The sequence below is a fragment of the Alligator mississippiensis genome, chromosome 3 (genome assembly GCF_030867095.1).
Source record: "Alligator mississippiensis isolate rAllMis1 chromosome 3, rAllMis1, whole genome shotgun sequence".
Taxonomy (NCBI): Eukaryota; Metazoa; Chordata; order Crocodylia; family Alligatoridae; genus Alligator; species Alligator mississippiensis.
The window spans coordinates 291,447,074-291,468,862 of NC_081826.1; the positions used below are offsets into that span (position 1 = coordinate 291,447,074).

Here is a 21,789-nt window from a genome sequence, read left to right on the forward strand (position 1 = left end):
AAACCCGAAGAGTACCCACAGTTGCCATGAAAGTCAACTATCCTTACTGATTACAGGGGCTGAGGCAAATGTAGCGGAGACCGGCAGCATGAAAAAGTACAACATTAAGGCATCCCGCAGCCTTCGCCGGATACCAAGGTACGCTGTTCAGACACAGAAGAATCAGACTCAGTCCCAGGATCGTGCCCCGTGAAAAGCATCCAGCAACAGCAGATAAGCAAGAACAAAGCTTCTCGCTCTCGTTTCCATTTCGTTCCAATTTTTTTTTTTTTTTTTGAGGCTTCTCTGAATTTGCAACACGCTGTAAACACGGCAAAAGCAAAGAAATGCGGCCGAGGCGAAGAGCACCATCCTTCTAACTGTAAACAGGATTTTGCTTTTTCACCTCTTCTTTTTTTGTTTTTCCTAAAGATGGGAAGATTTGACTTGTGGCTCCCCCCTCCCTGCCCTTCCCCCTCCACCCCTTCCCCACCCCCCCTGCAATGCTTTAATCAGGCACCAAAATAAGGAATCTATGAAAAAATATTTGGTGCAAATTAGGTTAACAGCGACATGTCCACCACAAGATGACTAGGGCATCAAACACAACATTTCTTAAGCTAACATGCTCCAGCTGCCATCCATAGAAATAGCTAAAGAACCCCTAACATGTTTCTACTTAGTCAAGAGGTATATATACAATCCTCATGAGATGCAGGATTGACAAGCCAGACTACCACAAACTAGTTCCTTCATGTTCAATACTAAATCTTCTGCAGCACAGGGCCTTCAAGCTCTGGGAATGCCAGCTCCCATGCATTGGGCCAATATGGCTGTTAGGATACTCTCCTACCCCTAGATTTTGTACCACCAACTCCTCCTCCTCCTCGCTAATGTGCTTGCAGACTTCTCCTCTAAATCAAATGGCTCAGAAGGCAAAATTTTGCTGCAAGGGTTTATGGCCATACGACCTGGTAAGGAAAATGGTGCATCCAGCTGGATCTTTCAGCTGTCGGAGCCAAGTTGTGTTTCAATGTCCACTCTGCAGATTGGGCACTTCTTGCTGGTGGCTAGCCACTGATCCACACACACTTGGTGAAATAGATGCATACAGGGTAAACGCCTGCAAGAGAAGAATCACACGCCTGTTAGGGGCCATGCACGGATGCACTTCAAGGAGGCTGGAAGGGAAAAAAAAAGACAACGAGAAAAACCTCGAGGGAGACGTAGACACTGACCCAGTAACCTAGAGGCAGGGACGAGAGCGTCATGCATTCTGCACTCAGTGTATTTCACGGATTCGTGGATTCGAAGGTGAGAAGGGACCGTGATGATTGTTGGATCTGACCTCAGGCATAGCACAGGCCATAGCATCTCAGCCAGTGGCTCTTGTATCATATCCACAGCTTCTATTTGAGCAATTACATCTCTGCCGAAAGGCAGCCAGGCTGGATTTAAAGATTTCAAGGGACAGAATAATCCACTGCCTCTCAGGGCATGGTGTTCCCATAGCTAATTACCCAGCCCTGCCAACATGCTAGCCTCTCTATTTCTTGCAGTTCAGTATAGTTAAATTTGTCCATCCCGATCTGCCTGAATGCAGCTGGCATCTTACACCGTCTTTGTGAGGACAGTCAGCTCTGTGCACTTCAGTGTACTCCACAACCACCCATTCAACAGAAATAAAGAGAAAATGGAGTAAAAAAAAAAAGGTGTGAAGGGCCAAGGCTCCTCGCCTGAGCTAATCTATGGTGGATCACTGGGATTTCTCCCTCCGTGAGTTTGCTGAGGGTCCAAAGTTATCCCAAATACGAGGCAAGAGAAAGGGAGGAGGCAAAGCTGAGCGCCCATGGTGCCACATAGCCTGATTTGGATTCAGCCATGGAGGCAAGCTACCACCCTGTCAAGGGCAAATCAGTGTAAACTGGCTGGGAATAAAGGAAAGCTGAAAAGCAGGGGAAAAAAGGAAACTCAGGAATAGCCTCCCAAATGGGGAAACCACCAAAGCAGTTTAAGGAGAGGGCTCACTCAGTTTAAGAAAAGGATGCTACGATACAGGTGCTTGAAATAGCAGGGCGCTGGACTCCATGACCCAGGAAGCCTCTTCCAGTTGTATGGTCCTAGTCAAAGCATCTCCTTGCAGATGAGACACAACCCTGTCCTGAGCTGCACTTGGACTGGCCTCCCCAGCAAGGCCTGCAGCTAAATCACATGATTATACAGAAGTGGGGCTGGAAGGGACCTCCAGAGGTCATCTAGTCCAGCCCTCTACTCAAGGCAGGACCATCCCTGTCCAAACCAGCCTATACAAATCCATAATCTAAACTCAGTGTAACACTGCCATTAAAACGACACCAAACCTTAGCTTGGCATCACTGTCCCAAAGCCACAAAGGGCTAGCTTGTCAGAGCCCGGACTCCTGGCTCCCACCAGCTGAGTAAACCCACCGAAGCTCGTACTCTACACACGTGCGTGTAAAACTGCTAGGAGAAGGGCTATGGGCTCTACCTTCTCAGTCATTACACCGTGTCTGAACCTTGGCTTCAATCCCACTTAAGTGAACACTGATAACATTGCTTTTGCTGTGATACAAGACAGGACCTCAGTGATAAAGGTTGGCCAGAGTCCTCTTGTTACAGCTTGGGTCGTTCTACTCAACCGCCTGTCTGCAGCGGCAGCTAGAACTTAATGAATAAAAGGCCACTAGCAAACACACCCAAATGGCCAAAAAAGGGTCATAAGCCAACCTTGAATTTCAGGAGCGCAGTTTAAAACCCTAGCTCCCATCCTCTCCACTCGGGCACAGCGGCCTAGAAGCTGAACTAAGAAAAACCTGAAGCAAAACCCTAGATCCAACCACCCTGAACTTGAATCTCAGGTCTTCCCATGGCCACTCTCATCAGAATGGGTTGACTTCAATCCCAATACACAAACCACCCCTGAATCAGAGACCTGCCTCCAGCTCAGAAACCTATTTTGTTCTTAATGTTGGCATCCAGCAACTTAACCAAATGCTGCACAAATGTTCCTCTGTGCTAAAGTCTTCAAGAAGAGAGAAACCAGAGACCACTGTTGGGAAAAAAAACCCTTTGCTCCCAGCCTCCCACCCTACTGCACTCTTTATCCACACTTTATAAAATGCGTTTTGAGACAGTCCTAATCATGTTTAGCTTCCTGCAGATAAACTGCACCTTGCATGCTCAGAGAGTTCACCAGAACAGGAACTTTGACAGCCTTGTCTTGGATGCAGACCCACGCAGCGGTGAATGATTTCCAATAAATAAAATACAAACCAAGCAGAAAATGAATGGAGAGAGGCAGAGGGGGAGAGCCAGAGCTCTCAGTGGGAATGATTATACCTCACATCTTCTCCATCTTCAAGCATAGACAGACAGATTGTGCATTTTTCATCGGTGTCCGACTCCTCCCCGTCCTCCTTCTCGGCTTTGCCTTCCTGCGGTCTTCTCTGTGACAAGGTTAAAGACATAATTTAATTACAAAAGGAGAGCTGACGACTCTCTAATGCTCTCGAAAGCCTCCTGAGTTGGAGGAATGCGAATAATAAGTGCTTCATTGTCAACTGAATAGACCCACCAGGTCAGGGAAGTCTGCCCAGCCAAAAACCTACAGAGGGAAGGATGCCAGGTCCTATTAATGTTCTGACTGTCAAAATGTACCGGGAGAGGAGAGGCAGAGAGAATAAATGTCAGCAGAGAAGCCAGGAAGCCATTTCCTCCCGAGTCCCGTGATTAATGTCACACTGATTATTAAGTCTCCGCAGTCTCTTGAGCATTTTGGGACCTGTAATTATGCGTGAGGGGCTGGATTCAAACCTCAGGTACAACGTGATTCCCACTGGCCTCCATAAACACCACCTTATCTAATCCAGGCATCATTTGTCCCTGTAGGCAACTGCATGTGTGTGCCTGAATTTCTAGGGTTGTGGGGGTTTTTTTCTTGCAGACTTCATAACTGCAATCGTCTTTACAGGAGAGCTCAGAATTCCCTGGAGTGCATTGCACATGACCCTATGCTTCCCTTAAAAAATACCTTGCCACCTCCATTCTTGCTATCTCTAATGTGACAGCGCTGACAGCCCTGTGCCCGTGATGCTAGCCACTGGACAGATCTATAGAAAGAGAAAGGATGTTTAATAGAGCCCACTGTCAGCAAGGGCACAAATTGGTCCAGGAGTTTTTCCCAATGGTTTGCCTCAGCTTCTAGGTTTAGCAACGTTCCCTTTCCCGAGTGAGGGTGGCATAAACCCAGTTCAGGATTCAAAATCATATGCCCCACTGTCCCCTGGCCTCCTCTCACACCAGTGTAAAGTGAGGTGACCGGATTTCATGAAAAGAAGTCGAGGAAGAGAGTTATCTTTCATGGACAGGAGAGTGCAAGCTTCCCCCTGCACTCTAGGAACGGAGTTTGGACTCACGGGAGTGGGTTTGTCCATGCTTTGCACACCACATAACTTTGTGGGTTTAACTTGTGGGTACTAACACTTGAATAAAAATGAGCGCAGTTGCAAGCACCAGGCCCTGTTTGCGTGTGCACGGGTCACGCTGAGAGAAAGCTGCATTGGCCGAGCAGGAGAAGGTTCACGTCCCTGGAAAAATCTGACTTGCAGATTTGAGCCTACAAGTCAGAAAGCCACCATCAGACTGCCCTGGCCTGTTAGCCTAGGCTTGCCGCTGTGTGTTATCATCATCCAAATGAGAGGTGGCCTCTGGATGTTAAATTCCTCCCAAAATCTGGGGATGTTTGGACTTGAAGCTCTGGGCTCCAGTCTACCCTGTCACCTGCACACTGTCCTATCTGACAAGGATGGCCCCATGTCTCTAGCTGCTGCACTCTCTTCCTTAGGCAGGGTGAGTCAGGACTGCTTGAGGAGCTGCCTGGAGACGCTGGAGGTCCGGCCCTCACCTTCTTGTACTTGTGTGGGAACGTGAACCTCTCGATGGTGTTCTGCACAGCTCCCCGGCTCACGCTGCCCAGTCTGTCCTCCAGCTGCAGCAGCTCCTGAAACACAAAGCACCAGCCGGTCACGAACCCACCTCGCCGACACCAACCAGCCTCTCGGACAAGAGGCAGCACCCACAAGATGAGAGGTAGGGCTGTAAATCAGGGAAAAAGCCAGGGAGGGGGCAACCCTCCTAAGTTTTCATCCCAATGGCCAGGTGATTAAGGCACCTGCCTGGGAGCCCAAAGACCCAAGTGCTAGGCTGCCCTCCAACCTAAGAGGTTGGCTGTAATCACCACCGCACACAACAGGCATTAGCCAGGCCCCTCTCTAGTGCCCCTGAATTCGCACCACCGCCCGGCAGCACAACGGTGGATGTTGCAACACCGGCTGCATGAAAACACACCTGATAAGCTACAACTCCTGCCTGCTCTCTGTGGGGAAGCAGCCCTCGTGGGCCAACACCCAAAAGTCTGATCCTAAACCCGCTGGTGACATTAGGCATCTTTCCATAGACTTCAAATGGACTACAGCTCCAACTACATGTGTGTAGCACTCGGGCCTTATCCCACGTGTCCCTAGTGCTCTGCTGCAGCCCAGCTGTGCTCTGGAGAAGACCTGTAACAGTTTATATTACAACATTTGCAGGGTCCTGGGGTTAACAACCACTGAAGTCAGAAGGTACGTACTTCATAGCTCTCCCTCACAGCAGATGTGTGCCTGTTCGGATTTAGTCCCTGAAGAGCAAGTAGCTGAAGCTGAGGATAAGGGTAGTTTCTGATTTCATGGACAACCTGTGCAGGATAGGGAAGAAAAACCATCTCAGCACCTCTAATCCTCTGACTGCCTTGACTTCAAATAAAACCTTTTTTTTAAAAAGTACAGAACTTAAAGGGCAGCCTAATAACTAGCTTTTAGCCTCCAAAATGAAGATTTCTCTAAAAACAAAGAAATAATAGGACTTTAATAAGTCCTATTAATAAATATGAATCATAGTTATTTTTATTTCAATTCAATTATTTGTAATACTGTGTCTGTAGTCTCTGCAGTGTTGCCAACTCAAAGGCTTCAGACATTGCCAGACTGGCTTAAGAAATAGGAGGCTTTTTTTTTTTCAGAAATACATTTACGGTTCTCCTTGTTTGTTCTCTGATCTTTTAAGTGTTTCTGAAACTTTTGAGTCATTTTTCAATTTCGCTGCAACCAAAAAGTGTAGACAGTTGCCTTTTTTTTTAAGGAAAGCTAAGATTCTCACATGTTCACGTTCACCCGGCTCCAGCACCTGAGGGCTTTAAGAAAAACACCAAAGGTTGTCATAAAACTGTCATGGGTTAGCAATGCTTATGTGGGTCAACCCAAAATACAGTGTTCTCAGAATGGGAGCAAACCCATCGACGAAGCGACCAGGCTTTGTTCATGGACCAGGTTGACTAAAGTGCAGAAAGTTGAGAGGCAATGGTGACATTTTCAAAACTGGTCAGAGGATCGTGGACACCCAAATCTCATTAGCATCTCAGTGGGTGCGGCTACACAAGATGTGTATTGTGCAGTTGACTAATTAACCGCAATAAATGTCTCGGTGTCTGCCTGTGTCCCTATAAGGGTGCATGAAACCAATAAATTCCACAGCAGGCTAGGACTTGCAAATACAAGGCTTACTCTGCTGAGGAGGTTTTTTGTGCACAGCAGTGCACGTGTAGACACTGACAGGACTGGCTGGGGCTAACTCAGAAGCACCCTCGTGCCCCAGCCAGCCCTGCCACTGCACCTTGAGCCTGGTTGGAGCAGCTCCAGGATGGCAGACTGACCCTCCAGACCCCCTGCCAGCCAGGGCTGCTTCAACCTGGCTCAATGTGCTGCAGTCTGGGCGCACGTGTAAACTGCACACCCAGGAGCTTTCCCAGGAGCAATTAACTGAGGAGCAATAAGCTCTGCAGTTTATTGCTTCATGTTAATGGCTTATGTAAATGCACCCAGTTTGAGGTTTCCTCTTGAAATGACCCTACACCAATTTAGTGTTGGGCCTCTCCCTTACAATTGCAAAAATCAGAACACACCCAAAGGCAAACGCTCTTTTTTTTTTTAAATGCAAAATTTTGGAGGGAAAGGTCTGAAATAATTATATTTGACCTCAGGGGAAACTGTGTCAATAGTGAAGAGTGAGTTGGGATTTTTTTTTTCTTTGCGTTTTAACGTTCTGCAGTGATGCTTTGTGAAACCCCCAGTTTACTCAGGTGCCCATTTAAATGAAAACAGGAAGAGGCTGTCAAGGATCCTTTTGAATGAAAAGGGGGTCAATGGACCTGTTTCTTATGTATGAGAAGTCCTATTTACGGTACCCCTGGCCCTATAAATTGGTTAAATTACATTTAAATCCTCTGTAAGGCTCTTTTACAGCATGCAAGTAGCGGAAATACGAATAAAGATCAGTGACTCGAAGTGTGCTCTCAGTTAAAACAAGGGGGGATCTGCAGTAACAACATCCACTTGAGCGGAGTTAACCTGGATTGACATTCGTTCACCTGAGAGCTGAATTTGCTTCAGTGCCTAATATCATGTGCCAGATCTTCCCCATTCTGTCTAGAACGTGTAGGCCAGCTTATCAGCTGGTGTAAAGTGATGTAGCTCCATTAGAGATAACAGACCAAACCCATCTTCAGCTAGTACACATCCTTCCTTGTAACTTTTCCTACCCCATGAATATAACAATGCAACATTATCTTTTCAGACAGACTGCCTCCCACGGACAGAGATAAGTAGGACTCTTGGAAGACAGGTGATGGAAAGATAGCAGCCTTTATTTTGGCTTCCGTCTAGTAGACAATGCATAAAACATTTCCCAGCAAAAGCATTTCACTCACCATCTGCGTTGAGGATGTGTTCCTAGGGAAATGGTGCATTCTAGGTGTAGCTAAGTAATGCTGATAGGGCTGAGGAACTGTCCTAACCTGGAACTGGGCATGAGTCAGGCCAGCATCAACACTGAGATCCCTGCAAGCACAAGAACAGGCATATAACAATAATCTCATCTTTTTGCAATGCATCCCTTTATTTCTCCTCTACCGTTCCATTCATAATCCATACCACACTCAAGAAGCAAAAGGGCACAGCGCATTGGCTCCAATTTTCAGCTACACCGATTCAAATCCAGCTTAATGCCATTGATTCGGTTACTTCTGATTTACATTAGTGCAGCAGGGCTTACAGAGATGAAGGGGGCCCGGATTTGCTCTCTGTACTCTCCTCGCCAACATATAAGAGCTCTGATCTGCTTTTGTTTTGCTAAATAGATGCACCGTTCTTTGCTGGGTAGCACAAAACTGAGTTCGACTGGCTTCATAACTGGATGAGCGACAAATCTGTAGCTCTGCTAAGACTGAACCAGCTGGGTTAGAGCAGGGCAGCGTCTATCCTTACTTATGTCAGTGTAAATGTGGAGTAACTCCACTGGTTACCTCCGGCAGCAGGAGGCTGGACTCTGTGAGCCAGGCGCTCTCTTTCAGCCCTGTGCTCCTATTAATTAGATCACAAAAACCCCACAAAAAAGAAATTTGGACCCACATATTCCTGCCTAGAACCCCTCTAATCGAACAGATGCCTTTCTCTCTTCCAGAAAGACATCTAAGTCTTGATCTGAAGACTCCAGAGATGCAGAATCCACCGCCGCTCTTAAAAGAGGAGGCTGCAACTTACTGCATTGCATTTCTGATGCATCTGCCCAGCAGAAATTAATTATCGTTCTGTACCACATCCCCTCTGCACTGACGCGGGCACAAGCCAGTGAGCTGCAACATGCTGGCAAGCCCCATCCCCATGGGTCTGTGTTGGAGGGAGGAGAGCGAGGACAGTATCTCCATCTATAATCCAATTTACCGATCCCCTGTCTCTCCAGAGAGCGAAATCTCTTCACAAATAAATGCTGAATGCCGTTCGTTTCCCCCTAATTACAAAAGCAGGCACTTTAATAAACATTGTCTTAGCATTTACCAAAGCAAAGCTCATTAGAAGAGAGAAATTGCCATTCATTTCATCTTCAGAACTTCTTTCCCCTGAAGCAGAGGAAGGCAGCAGCCAGCGCTGCGACTTGTTATGAACCGTCAAACATTTCTCCAAGTGGCTCTTGCTCAGCAGTGGATGACAGACACGAGGAGACGAGAGCTGTGGAAGTACCTGGCAGCACGGGGCCCCAAGCAGCGTGGGCATTGGAGCACATCAACCCCTTCTCTGGCCTAGACCTCACCTCCCTCGGTTGTCTGAGGCCTCCTGTTATATGTGAGCTCCTATGGAGAAGGGGCCAAAAACAGGCCAGGTGGAAAGCTATAAAGAGGTAAGGGGGGCCAGGGTGGGGGCTTCCAGCTGAGAAGAGATTTGCAAGCCATTGCATAATACTGTGTATGAAAAGAAGACGACTATGAGCTAAAGAGTAGCTGCATGGGCCGGTGGATCGGGCCCTGCGGTGGGACTCAAGAGACCTGGTTTCTATTCCTTGCTCTATGCCTGAACTATTGTGTGGCCTTGGGGCAAGTCACTTCAGCTTGGCTTTGCCTCCCGGTCTTAAGGTGCTCTGGGAACACATCTACATGACAGCAACATCTGTGCCCAACATGTGGACAACCAGGGATGTACGAGACAGCTTTTGCTTCCAGAGTTTATTACAAAGTGAATCCCTGCTCCTCCAAAGGCACCTGTCCAAGAAGACCCTTCTTGGCCAAAGCCACCAGAACTGAAGCCAGCCTTCAGGAGCAGGGGCTGCTTGCATGGGTGTCCTACCAGGCTCAAGACCCGTACAGAGCCATTACGCCATGCTTCTGGGTCATCCCTCTTTCTCTCCAGCTTCAGGTCATCCCTATTCTCTTCTCTACTGGGTCCCAGTCTCCCACCCTGGGCTCCTCATCCTAGCTTAGTTCACAGACCCCTTGGGGCTGAGTTTTCCAACAGCACCTGTGGCTGTAGGCACCACTGACAAGAAGGGCTCAGGACCGTGTCTGAGAAGTCATTTCTTCTGAAAATTACAGTGAAAAATATCAAACATTGGTCACCACCGCTAAGCAGCAAAACCCAGATTTAAGCAAAGACAGCAGTGGCCTCGTTTTACAAAGTGCTGAGCACCCACAGCTCCCTTGGGGTTGATGGAAACTCAGGGTGCTTACACCTCTGAGCCAGGTACTGAAATATGCCCACCTGGTTCGAAATGTTGGGCATAGCGTCCACCCCTTTGTAGCATCTCGCCCTCCCCCAGCACAGACAGTGGTGACATGTAAGTCGCTGGGACTTCATCACAAGCGTTGAAAGGCAGGAGGAGTTTCTGGAGTTGGGGGAAGCAACCCAAGTATGGGATCCTTTAAAAGATCATTTCTCTTCCTCTAAAAGCCTAGACTCACCTTGACAGCTCATTGTCACCACTGGGTTACATAAGGGACAGCAAACAAATGGCTTCATGACAGGACTATACAGAAATGCCCAAACTTCCCCCTGCCCCAGCCACTTATTATTATCATTTAAATTAGAGTAGGGCCTTGAGGCATCTGTCACTGTGCCAGGTGCTGTACCCCTAACTCTCTCCTCAAGACATCAAGGACTAGAAGGGTAGACGATGGCAGGGAGACAGAGGTACACAGAGATGGAGTTGCTTATCTGAGGATGCCCAGCAGGTCACGGGCAGAGCCAGAACCGAGCCCAGGGCGCTGGTCCCTAGTCTGGCATCTCTGCCACTGGGGCAGACATCCTCCTGCATGAACTTTATACACCTTTGCAAGACATGCTCAGTGCAGGGCTTGGCAACCTATGGCCCGTGAGCTGGATCCAGCCTGTGAAGATGTTGGCTCTAGCCCGCAGAGGTCTCATCTGGCTGGAGGTAGCATCGAGCGGTGTCATGAAGCTCTGCTTGTACCCTCCATTTCCTCTGCAGAGCCCACACTCTGCAGGCTGATCTCTCATGCCTGCACTTACCCTCACCACAGAGTTTGCCAGCACTCATTTGCTTTTCAGGACAGGGATTGGGGTCCACAGCAGAGGTCTGCAGCCTGTGCAAGGGCCGGGTTGGATACGGCAGCTTGTAACAGCAACAAGTTATGAACTCCTCGCTAGCAGGTAGCAACAAACTGGGAAGCAGAGGATCCGGGGTCTAGTCCCAATTCTGGCAATGACTTTTTAAGTGGCTTTTAGCATATAAATTCCTTTCTTTGCAACACCCTTTTTTTGGAAAGAGCTTCGAGACCTATGGATGAAACGTACTATGAAAGAATAAGGCATCGGCCTTTATTTCTAACCTTGTGGTGCCAAATTAACTATGCAACTAACTTGGAAAATAAAATTTAAGGAAAAATAATCAGGTCCTTTAGATCCGCACAAGGTCCCTAGTCAGCAGATTGTATTGGCTAATGTTCCCCCAGGTGTTTGGGAATTAATACATCTGACCAACCAGCTGGGGAAGTCAAAGCAAATAATATTCTAGCATTACATGTTTAAAAAAAAACAACCCAAAAAACAAGCATTGGTACAGAGCACTGATGTACGGACATTATGAATTCAGATCTTACTGTTTTGCCTTCAGGGGGTATCTCACTTAGAAATAATAACTGAAGGATTAGAGCCAAGATAACAGGTGAGATTGTATTCGCTTAATGCATGTTCAGAATTTTATATCAGGAAACAAAGGGAGTTTCTCTCTCATTTGGTTTAAGCACCAAAACATTTTAATAAAGGCTTGGTGGGTTAAGAGATCTGAGTTCTTGCCGCCCTTCCCACCGTCCCCGTCTCGTGTAAGAAAGTGCTCCGTTACCTTTGAGCAAGTGCAAATCTACGCTGATGTATTAATACATAAGAGAAATGTTTTTACATCTGTCGCTGGGGTGGAATAGTACAAGCACCCTGAGGGGAAATGAGTCACCAAGATGTACATACAGTATATGATTTCCTGCCATCCACTCCCTCGGTTTTTATAAGGCCATTGTACAGCCAAGGGAAAAATAGGAAGAGGGGAAGTGGTGCTTTGTGAGATGCTACTAATAATGATCCTAATTAACATTGCTCACACACACGTGCACATGCATGCGTGCACACACACACACTCATACGCGCACACACACACACACACCTTTCCAGATAGAAGTCAAAGCACTTTCCTAACCCGTATAAGCCACGCTGCATGGGCTGCATTCTGGTCCCCCTGGCATCTGCAGAAATGCTTGAGTAGAAACAGAAAGGATCTGGCCCTATTTTTTATTACATATAATTACCCATGAAACAGCTACGTTAAAAAAGCATTCACAGTTTGCAAAGCAAAGCACTCAGAAGTTCCCAAACGCCATAATTAAGGTTGCCTGTGCAAGTTTAATTTGACCCCCCTTGTCCGTAAGCATTATGATCATCTTTCGTGACATGATTGCACGCTATTTTTTTCCCCACAGGAGCCCCTGCCTCGTTCACCAGACAGAATGAATGGTGATAATTAATAAGCAGCTAGTCAAAATTTGGGTTTTCCTCAGAACGTGCCCTTGTGCCTTATTTTCTTATTATTCAAGCCTTCCTCTGAAGAAAGAATTATTCATATGTGGGGGGCTTTTCTAGGGTGGTTTTGTCCAGTTTAATTTTCTTCCGCAGAAACACAAGGAAAGGTTGGAAGGACAGGGATTATTTGGCCTGAAGAAGAGAAGACTGAGAGGAATTTGATAACAGTCTTCCAATAAAGGATTGCTACAAAGCGGACGGTGATAGATTGCTCTCTGTGGCTGCAGGGGGCAGGACAAGAAGTAACAGGCTTAAATTGCAATAAGGGAAATTTAGGCTGGATATTAGGAAGAACTTTCTAACTCTGTGGGTGGTTAGGCTCTGGAAGAGATCACCTAGAGAGGCTGTGAAATCTCCACCACTGGAAGTTTGTGAGAGCCGGTTAGACAAACCATTGCTTGCGAGAGTTAACACAGGGCTGATTCTGCTTCCAGCAGAAGGCTAGGCTACATGACCTCCTGAGGTCCCTTCCAGCCCCGTTTCTCAATGGTTTCATAGGGCTAACACTACAGTATCTGAGCGCTTGATAAATATGAATGAGTCTCCATAGCACTCTGTGAGGTGTGAGGGTATTATCATCCCAAAGTTATTTATTGAGTCCTGAGGCATAGATACATTAAGGTCAAATGTCTTCATTTTGGGGGTCCCGTTGGAGACACTGAGCTCCTGACTTTCCAGGATGGCTATGCATCACATAGCAGTATATATGTTCCAGCACTACACCCCTCAACTTGGGTCATGGCTTGGGCTCCCTACACTTCAAGTCAAACTCTTGGATCTCATGTGAAGCACCCAGGAAATGAAGACCACAAATGAGTGGCCATTTGCATTGAGTTGTTCAACATCACACAGGACCTGTGTGTCAGAGGCAGGGATAGAAACCAGTTTTGCAGGGCAGCACTCTACTGCCTTAGCACTGAGACCACCCCTTGTCTTCTTGCAAGTCCCTGCCTCATTCACTCCACACTTCCCCCTTCTGCAAGAGGCTACATCCTCCTCCACTTCACAGCCGCCGCTCTCTCCCGGAGCGGGTCCACCTGCGTGTGCACTGAAGGAGGCAGGGCTCCTGTGGAGAAATTTCGTGCAACTAAGGTGATCCCACAAAGCTCATCCCCAGTGGGAACAAAATTAAAATCACATGGAAGTCAGGCAGCATTTCCTAACGTCCGAGGGACTGCGCAACTTTAACAAGAGGTTTTTAATGCCATTTTTTGTGTGCGCAACTTTTTAGGTTTTTTTTAAAACAAGGATCAAGAATTGGAAATTCTATCATGCGTCTTTATTGTGACATTCACATGGGTACCTTCAGGTCTGCCACACAGACCCGTGTCCCTTGAGGTAACAGAGTAGCTGGCAGCAGCAGTAGGGTGTTACGCTGTGTGGACCAGCACTGGGGGTAGGAGACACACACTGTCTTCAAAAGGAGGCTAGGGAATCACCTTGCCGGGGTTGTTTGATCCCAGCACTCTTTCCTGCCAGGGCATGGGGTCGGACTTGATGATCTGCTCAGGTCCCTTCTGATCCTACCAACTATGAAACTGTGCCAGTGGGCTGACCAGGTAGGTGGTGATGGGAGGGAATGGTGACTTTCTGCCATCTTGGTGCCAGTCCAGGTCCTGGAAGGGGAGGATGCGCTAATAGGCCCTGGCCCTTCTGCTTGTCCCGTCCCCCAAGCTCGAATCTTTCTGCCCCATGCCCTCCCCCTGTGCAACTCTCCTGTCTCTACCCTCTACCTAACTCCTCATTCCCGTCCTGTTTGTCCATCCAGTTTCCCCGGTCCCAGCTAGTCATCTAATTGGTCTCTCCACACTCCTGCTGGCTGTCACTCCTACTCTCATGCCAAATGGCAGGCTCTTCTCCCAGCCCCTGGCCCCAGTTTCCTTCCCCCGTTAGTTGTAGTTCCCTGCTCCTGGCTCTTCATCTGATCTGGCTCTCCCTCTCCAGCCTTGGGCGGGTCATCCCTATTCTCTTCTCTGCTGGGTCCCAGTCTCCCTCCCTGGGCTCCTCATCCTAGCTTAGTTCACAGACACACACACCCCCTTCTACAGAACCTTGTCTCAGCCTCTTTGTCCAACCCCCGTCTGCCCACCCCCTATCTCAGTCCCTGGCTCAATTTGCTCCCTTACTGCTATTGACCCCATTTTTCTCCTCTCTGTAAAGCTGAGATTGCAAGACAGGGCAGGCAAGTGGCCAGGACGCGGAGCAGTAGGGCCCTCCAGACAGCAAGGACAGCTCAAAGCAGGCTCCAGCCAGCTCCAGTTCTGATTCAGAGAGCTGTCACTGCTCAGCGGCAGTCTGCAGCGCTCAAACCAGCTGTCTGCAGCAGAGGATCTGATCTGTTAAATTCAGCTCAAACTGACAGGGGAGGTAAACAGGGAGAAGGCAATCACTAGGCCTGGTGTGGTGCTAGGATGCTGAGCCTGCCCTTCTCCTTGCTATACAAGTGGCGTTATGCTGCGAGCAGTGCTGTGGGGATTGGCAGTGCTCATTTCTCACTGTCGTACCTGGGCACCACAATCTTGAATAGCCACAGTTGTCTTTAGCTGTGGTTGTATGCCTCAGTCCAAGCAAAACGAAAGACTTACCAGTCTGTGCCTTCAGCTAAGTACCTGGGCTGCGGCCCCATGGGTTGAGGAGTTTGCAGTTGGTGGCCAAAGTCAAAGCCTGGGTGTAACCGATGAGGTTGAACAGACATGCGCTCCTGAGTCCGCCTGCGGGGGGGGAAAGCAGAGCAGGGGTGGTGAGAGACAAGGCGGCTGAGCCTGGGTGCCGGCAGCTGGGAAAGAGAAACTTGTGCTGGGCTAAGCACTGGGCAGACGGCCATCAAAGACTCCCACAAGGGGATGAACAGCTCTCTACTTCCTGCAACTAAGAAGTGGGGGGAAAATATCGCTGTCCAACAATGTTATCTGTATAGTTTCTATATAACATCCTAAGCCCATAATACTAAATAAGGTGAAAAAACAGCAGCTAGAGAAATGGCCAGGTTTAGGAACTGACAGTCAGCAGAGGCAAGGCCTACAGAGGATGGGATGGAGGGGGAGCAGGAGCACAGAGTGGTGATGTGATGTGCCCAAGGTCAACGAGAAGGTCAGCAGCAGACCCAGGAAAATGTCTGAGCCCATGTCAAGAGATGCTCCCAACACCCTCAGAAGTATATAAATAGCTATCTAAGTGCCATATGGGTCAGACCATCTAGTCCAGCATCCTGCTCCCAGAAGGACAAAACTGGATGCTTTAGATGGAGAACACTAACCAGGGTCTATCTCGAGTGTCCCCTCCCATGTTTGTTAGCCTCCCTGACATCCACCGTCATCGGTTTAGAGGTGCCAGAGGATACATCCCTGACTGCTCCATCGACTCTTCGGACTATCCTGTTCTAAGAAACGTATTTTCTTCTTATCAGCATCATAAATTCAGCCAGAGGTCTGCAAGTCAACACACGCACACTCTGACTTGGGCATCAGCCGTCATAACAAAGAAGCACTGACCAAAACTGCCTACATCTCAGTAACCTAGGTGTCTCCAAGTTCAGTTTATTAACATTTGGGGAGCCCCATCTGGGCATAACTGAAGAGCTTGTGGTCCTGGCTGGGGACCTGAGCCAACAGTTCTCCTGACAAAAGAGAGGCTAGAGTAGATCCAGCCTGCTTTCCCATGGCTCTGCAAAGACAAAGACAATACAACTTAGAGAAAGAAAAAGCAGCAAAAACTCCTTTGAGCCCCTAAGAACTGGTCTATGGACAGTTTTCACTCCAATTAAATGACCTCAGTTTCTAACCAACATAGTTACAGATTTCCTAAAACCAGATGGGAGCAAGGCCTCAAGTATCTAGCGTAGCTCTGCATATGCCAGAGGTTGTTATAGACACATCTAATGTCCTGGCATCAGTGCATTAATGCACACAGGGGATCAAACATTACGAACAATTGCACAAAGACACTGGGGAAAATAGTGGCCAAATCCTCAGCAATCTGCACAGTCCTTATTTAGCCAAACTCCCACTTATTGATGTTCTGGGGCAGAAATTCAGGAGCAAACAGAGCAAAGCTGCTATAGAAACAGGAGCTGTACTTCACCAGTCCTCAACTGGTACAGCTGTTTTCAGAAACAGTATGCTGGACTAGCAAAGACGGTCTTCACCTTTTCCATAGCAGGACCCTCCTCCTCATACCAGTTCTCCCCCATGGACAGCTGCCACTATAGGTGGGCTCCCTCATTGTCAATGAGAATGATCTAATTCAGCATCACAGTTGCTACGTAGAACCACAGCCAAAGGTCTCAGCTGAGTGCAATGAGGCATGAATACGCGTCACCATTACCTCATCCCCAAATGTTGTTGCAAGTCAATTATTAACAACCAAAAAATAAAACAAGCATGAGAAAGATGCATGACTTAAAAGCACAAAGCGTATGAATCTTCACTCCACGGCACAGCAGCACTGCAAAGTTTCATACACTTACTTCCGACCCATTAGTGTAATACACAACTTGATTCCTGAGTGTTTTCAATCCACGCTCTCCATCCTTTGCTTTATATAAACCACTTGCTCAAGAAATTCAATCCGAGTCAAATTAGGCATTCATTTCCACCTCTGCTATGTTAAAATAATTCTCTTTGCAGGCAATCTCCCCTGAATCCAGGTTGTCTCCTTTGATTGGATGTTCAGCAAATCAACAGCCTCATTTATTCTACATACAGTTGGATTACAGCCATAAATCTCTAGCTGGAAGAGGGATCATTTGCCTATCCACAATCTGTACATACTACTGAACAGTCTCCGAATATGTAGACGAAGAGTTACATATGGTTTTGAAACCTCGAGGAGAAACGTGTAGGTTTAGCGTATCATTTTCTCCATAGTTCAGCACAGATTATCTACAATTTTAAAATGGTGCAGTATGGATTTTCCTGTCTTTTACAGTGGTAACTCCATGTGACTCTGGATTTACTCTGGCGTGACACAAGAAGCAGTCTTGGTACTTTTAAATTCATGTTTATAATTAAAAAGCCAAATATTTTCCCCAGTGTCTTTGTGCAATTGTTCACAATTCTAATCTCCCGTATGCATTAATGCATTGATGCAAGAGCAATATACGCATTAGATGTGCATAAAATGAATTATTTGAATAAACCTGTGTTTTCTGAGCATGGTGGGCACATCAATCAGGTGTTTTCAATTGGCAAATGTTTCATATGTATTCAAAAATGTATATACCACTGCAGTTCAGGTCCAGCTCGACCTGTACGTAAATTAGTGGCTTATTTTAAAGCAGCTGAGCATCCACCGCTCCTCCTGTATGGAGGTGCTTATACTATTACTGTACTGATGTGTATACCACATGAACATCTCTCCCAAAAATTCGCCATCCAAAATCAGTGTGTCCTAAGTGAAGCTGATTTCTGCACTGGAACAGAAGCATGGAGATGCTGGGGAATGGCTGCTTGGGGCTGTACTGGTTTCTGTGATGCATAGAGGGAGGGCAGAGTCTATCCTCCAGTGTCACTGCCCTCCACTTGCTGCTGAGCCAAAAGCTGCTGCCAATTTGGCAGCGGCACTAAAGGGATTAAACCTCTAGCAACAGGATGGCAAGTGATGCTGGAAAACAGACCCTGTTATGTGCAGCCAGCGTTTATCCATGGCTCTAAAAACAATTTGGTTTTCTTCATGCTGCTTTCCCAGAACAAGGTGTGTGTCCTATATGGGGGCCTGTGATGTTCGAGACATTATGGTAATGCCCACAAATTAGCAAAGTTAACAATCTGGCCTGTGGATTCTCTACCTGTTGATGATCCCTTTGGTGCCAGGCTGAAGCTGTGGCATTGACAGCTAGAATAAAAGATTATGCCATTGGCAGCAAGTGAGAGAACAATGTGATGCCCCTTACTACTCCACGATACTACTTACACTAAGCCACTTCCCAGAATTTAAGATGATAGGAAATTCCTTCCATCCTGACCCTAGAAATCTTTGGGACTTGAGCTCCTGGAAAAATCAGGCCCCAGGCACCTATCTCTTGAAGCAGGTCAGAAGTGGGTAGAATGCCATATAGCATCTCTCTGGACTCATAACATTTAATGGCCACTGTTTTATTACAGATCATGACCCAGACACCGTGCCAAATTCAGCCCCGAGCAAGTTGTTAGTGGCACTGGGAGTCACACGCCAGCCCCAGCACTGAGTTTCTCTTGTGTGGCACGGAAGAAGAGAAGATGCCCTCGTGAGCTGTTTGCTATCTGGCGTGGGTTAACTTATTGTTCCTCTGCTTCTTGCAGAATAGCTCACCTGGGATGAGGCATAAGCCTACGGTGCTGGGCCTCAAGGAGCTGCTGCTGGAGGAGGTATTGCTGGTGTAGCGCCTGAGGTAGGAAGGAGGGTCCTGTCACATCCTGAAACGGCAGGGCTGGCATAGGTGGCAGGGGCTGGTGCAGCGAGCCATTATGCTGGTGAGCTGTCGCCATGTGAGGGTTCAGCCCTGGCTGTGGCTGGACAGGGTGAGGGAGAGGGAAGTCAGCTGAGATCTGAGGTTGGGGGCCCAGATGGAAGTGCCGGCAGGAGGTAGCATGAGGATGCTGAGACCTTTGAAAGGGAGCACCTGGAAGAGAAGACCATCAAGCCTGTCATGGAGCCACAGAGATACAGTTGTAAGGTAACACATATAAACATAAAGCCTTCTTCTAAAATACCCAGTGCTTGTCAGAATTTTTCCCATAAAAAGTATTTTTTTGCCCCCCAAAAACCAAAAAGACCTAACACATGCAAACCATTTCACTGAAAGCCTGTTGTGGTGGATTTCCCGATTGAAAACAACTCTAAATCTGGATGAAGCTTTGAAATTGTTTAAAAAGGGTTGAAACTAAATGTTTTTTATGGTTTACAATGACTTTGGATTTCAAAATGTTTACCAAGGCAGAGGTTCAAAAAGTCAAAACTGAAATGACATCTTTGTAAATTCTAACCATGAAATGTTTCGATTGAGCCAAATGAGTGATCTCCGTTTGCACTGAGGGTCAAGATTTTGACTTTTCTAGCAGATATAGAATGGGAATTTGGGGGGGGAAATTTCAAGTATTCTAACAGACCAAAAAACCATCATTTTCCTCCCAACTCCTAATAGTAGCTCAAATAGAACAATCCCCTGTTGACTAAAGGAAAGAGTAGATGGCCCAGGAGGCATCTTCCATCTGTAACATCAATGATGAAAATCACCTGGAAGCATGACTGGATTTCCAAGCTTGTCTCCACAGAAGCTGGCCTTTGAATGATGAGTGGACCAAATGGATAGCTTCATTAAATGGGATGTGGAACGATAAAGGAATATACCGTATTGTTTCAACTATAAGCTGACCTGGCATAGGTTGACCCTGTATTTTAAGGTTCAATTTTTTTGAAAACCAGCTCTCCCCCTGAATGTAAGTAGTATGCTAAAGATAAAATACCTTGAATTGCTCTTGCCCTTACAAAATCCCACAGGAGAATCGAATGATCACGGAAAGGACCCAAAGGGTTAAAAACACTCAAAATACCACAACAGTACTGAGGAAGCTTGGAGAAAGGCTGTTATATGAGTGCAATGTCTTAAAGCATTCAATGAAACCAGTGAACGCTCCTGTTCTGCTGTCATCACGTAGTGAATTAAAAGGCCCTCATCCAAGTTACTTACATTTAGTCTGTAACATAATGCAAGATTGTGGGTCAATGAAATACTCTTGTAAGTTCATTAGGATACATTTTTCAACAGAGAAGAAAGTCAGCACAGAAGAAAGCAGAAAATGGAGATTCTTATATTTTAAAGTAACCCCTTGTTCAGCCCTAGTGAAGGTCCATGTAGGCTCTTGGTAACATTTGTAAAACCAGTGGTGGCCTTAAAGAAGGGCAAACGTGGTGACTGCCCAGGGTCCCACACTTTAGGGGGCCCCAACATTTTGCAATAAATGTCTAACTTGCTTATAGGCCATCAAAATTAAGCCTCCAAAGGGCCCCAAATGATTCTTTTGCCCAGGGCCCCAACAAGCCCAAGGCCACCACTGGTATGACCTTTCCTAACCTAAGAAATGGCTCTGCCAATAACACCTCGATATCCCCCCACCCCTCTCTCCCCCACCACTGGGGATGCTAGTCATAAACCAGGGGATGGTCTGATAGTTGGGGTATTATGCCATGGGTGACTGGTGCTTCCTGAGTCGGGGCGGGGAGCCAGATCGCCGATGGCGGGGGAGGGGATGGTCCCCCAGTGGCCAATCGCTGACTGGGAGAGGGGGTCCGCCAGCGGAAAATCACCAACCAGGGGAATTGCCCAGCAGCTGATCACCAAGCCAGTGGTGAAACTGGAAGTGCACTTCCAGTTTTGCAACTGGTGCTTCCAGGGGGTGCACGTCCGATCGCAGGGCGTGCACGTGCACCAGCGTGCATGCTCTATGCATTGCAATGGGGGACTGACGTTCCTGACTCTGCCACATTCTTTCCATATGATGTCAAGGAAATGACTTGGTATTTTTGCACCTCAGTTCTCCTTCAGTAAACAGGAATTATAGCAGTTCCCCACTTTATGGGTGAGGACAGATGCATTAGACTGCGAGTTGTTCAGACACCATAGTGATAAAGGCTATAAACGCAGTCAATTAAAATTTGCACTTTCTCCAGTGCTTTCCCTCAGATCATCTCCCATATTAATTAGTTTGGCCTCACAACTCTCCTGTAAAGTGGATGGGAGTTGCTGGCTTTCATAATCTTATTACAAATCTCATGAGATTTGGTGACTTTCTTCCAGCCTCAAGTAATTGTATGAAATGCTCAGCTCTCTGTTCACAAAAAGGGCAAGGTCCTAGACCTCACAGTTGTATAGAAAAATTCAAAACTCAATTGCTCCCTAAAGACTTGGGAACAGAGAAAAAAAGCTCCTCCCAAAATTATCATTTAACACCCTTCATTATTTTATACCAATACCATGATTTGGGGAGGAGGGTTTGGCTCATGATTCTTCTAAATGATAGGGATGATAATACCACATCAGACTCACTTTATAGATAGGGAAAATAAAGGTACAGAAGCATTGAAGAGACCAGGGAGCCAGGGAGATAATGGCAAAGGCATAATTAGGATCCAGACTGGAAGACGGGACTGGAGGGAATCTCAAGGGTTGCAGAGTCCAGTCTCCTGCTATTACCGACGCCCATGTTGGGTAATCACTTTCATAAAATAATCAAGCTCCATCTTCAATCGAGCTGGGCTGTTTGCCGTCAGTGCTGCTAATGGATGGCTGTTCCAGAAATAATGAATCGACAGCCCTCGGGCAAAGAGAGCCATGAAGAATGAAGGGTTTGCAGGGCGACGAGCAC

At 47.2% G+C, this 21,789-nt stretch overlaps 1 protein-coding gene across 1 annotated transcript in view; it reads right to left on the reverse strand.

Moving 5' to 3' along the window:
• Positions 1 to 479: 479 nt before the first annotated feature.
• The window catches only part of ARK2C (arkadia (RNF111) C-terminal like ring finger ubiquitin ligase 2C), a 108,669-nt gene continuing 87,359 nt past the window's right edge, over positions 480 to 21,789 (reverse strand). The window contains exons 2-8 of the mRNA XM_006263339.3: positions 18,737 to 19,046; positions 15,034 to 15,159; positions 7,801 to 7,930; positions 5,629 to 5,733; positions 4,903 to 4,998; positions 3,339 to 3,445; positions 480 to 1,102 (exon numbers count right to left, since the gene is read on the reverse strand). Of these exons, the coding sequence (XP_006263401.3) occupies positions 985 to 1,102; positions 3,339 to 3,445; positions 4,903 to 4,998; positions 5,629 to 5,733; positions 7,801 to 7,930; positions 15,034 to 15,159; positions 18,737 to 19,046 (992 nt within the window). The 3' untranslated portion in view covers positions 480 to 984. The remainder of the gene's footprint in view (positions 1,103 to 3,338; positions 3,446 to 4,902; positions 4,999 to 5,628; positions 5,734 to 7,800; positions 7,931 to 15,033; positions 15,160 to 18,736; positions 19,047 to 21,789) is intronic.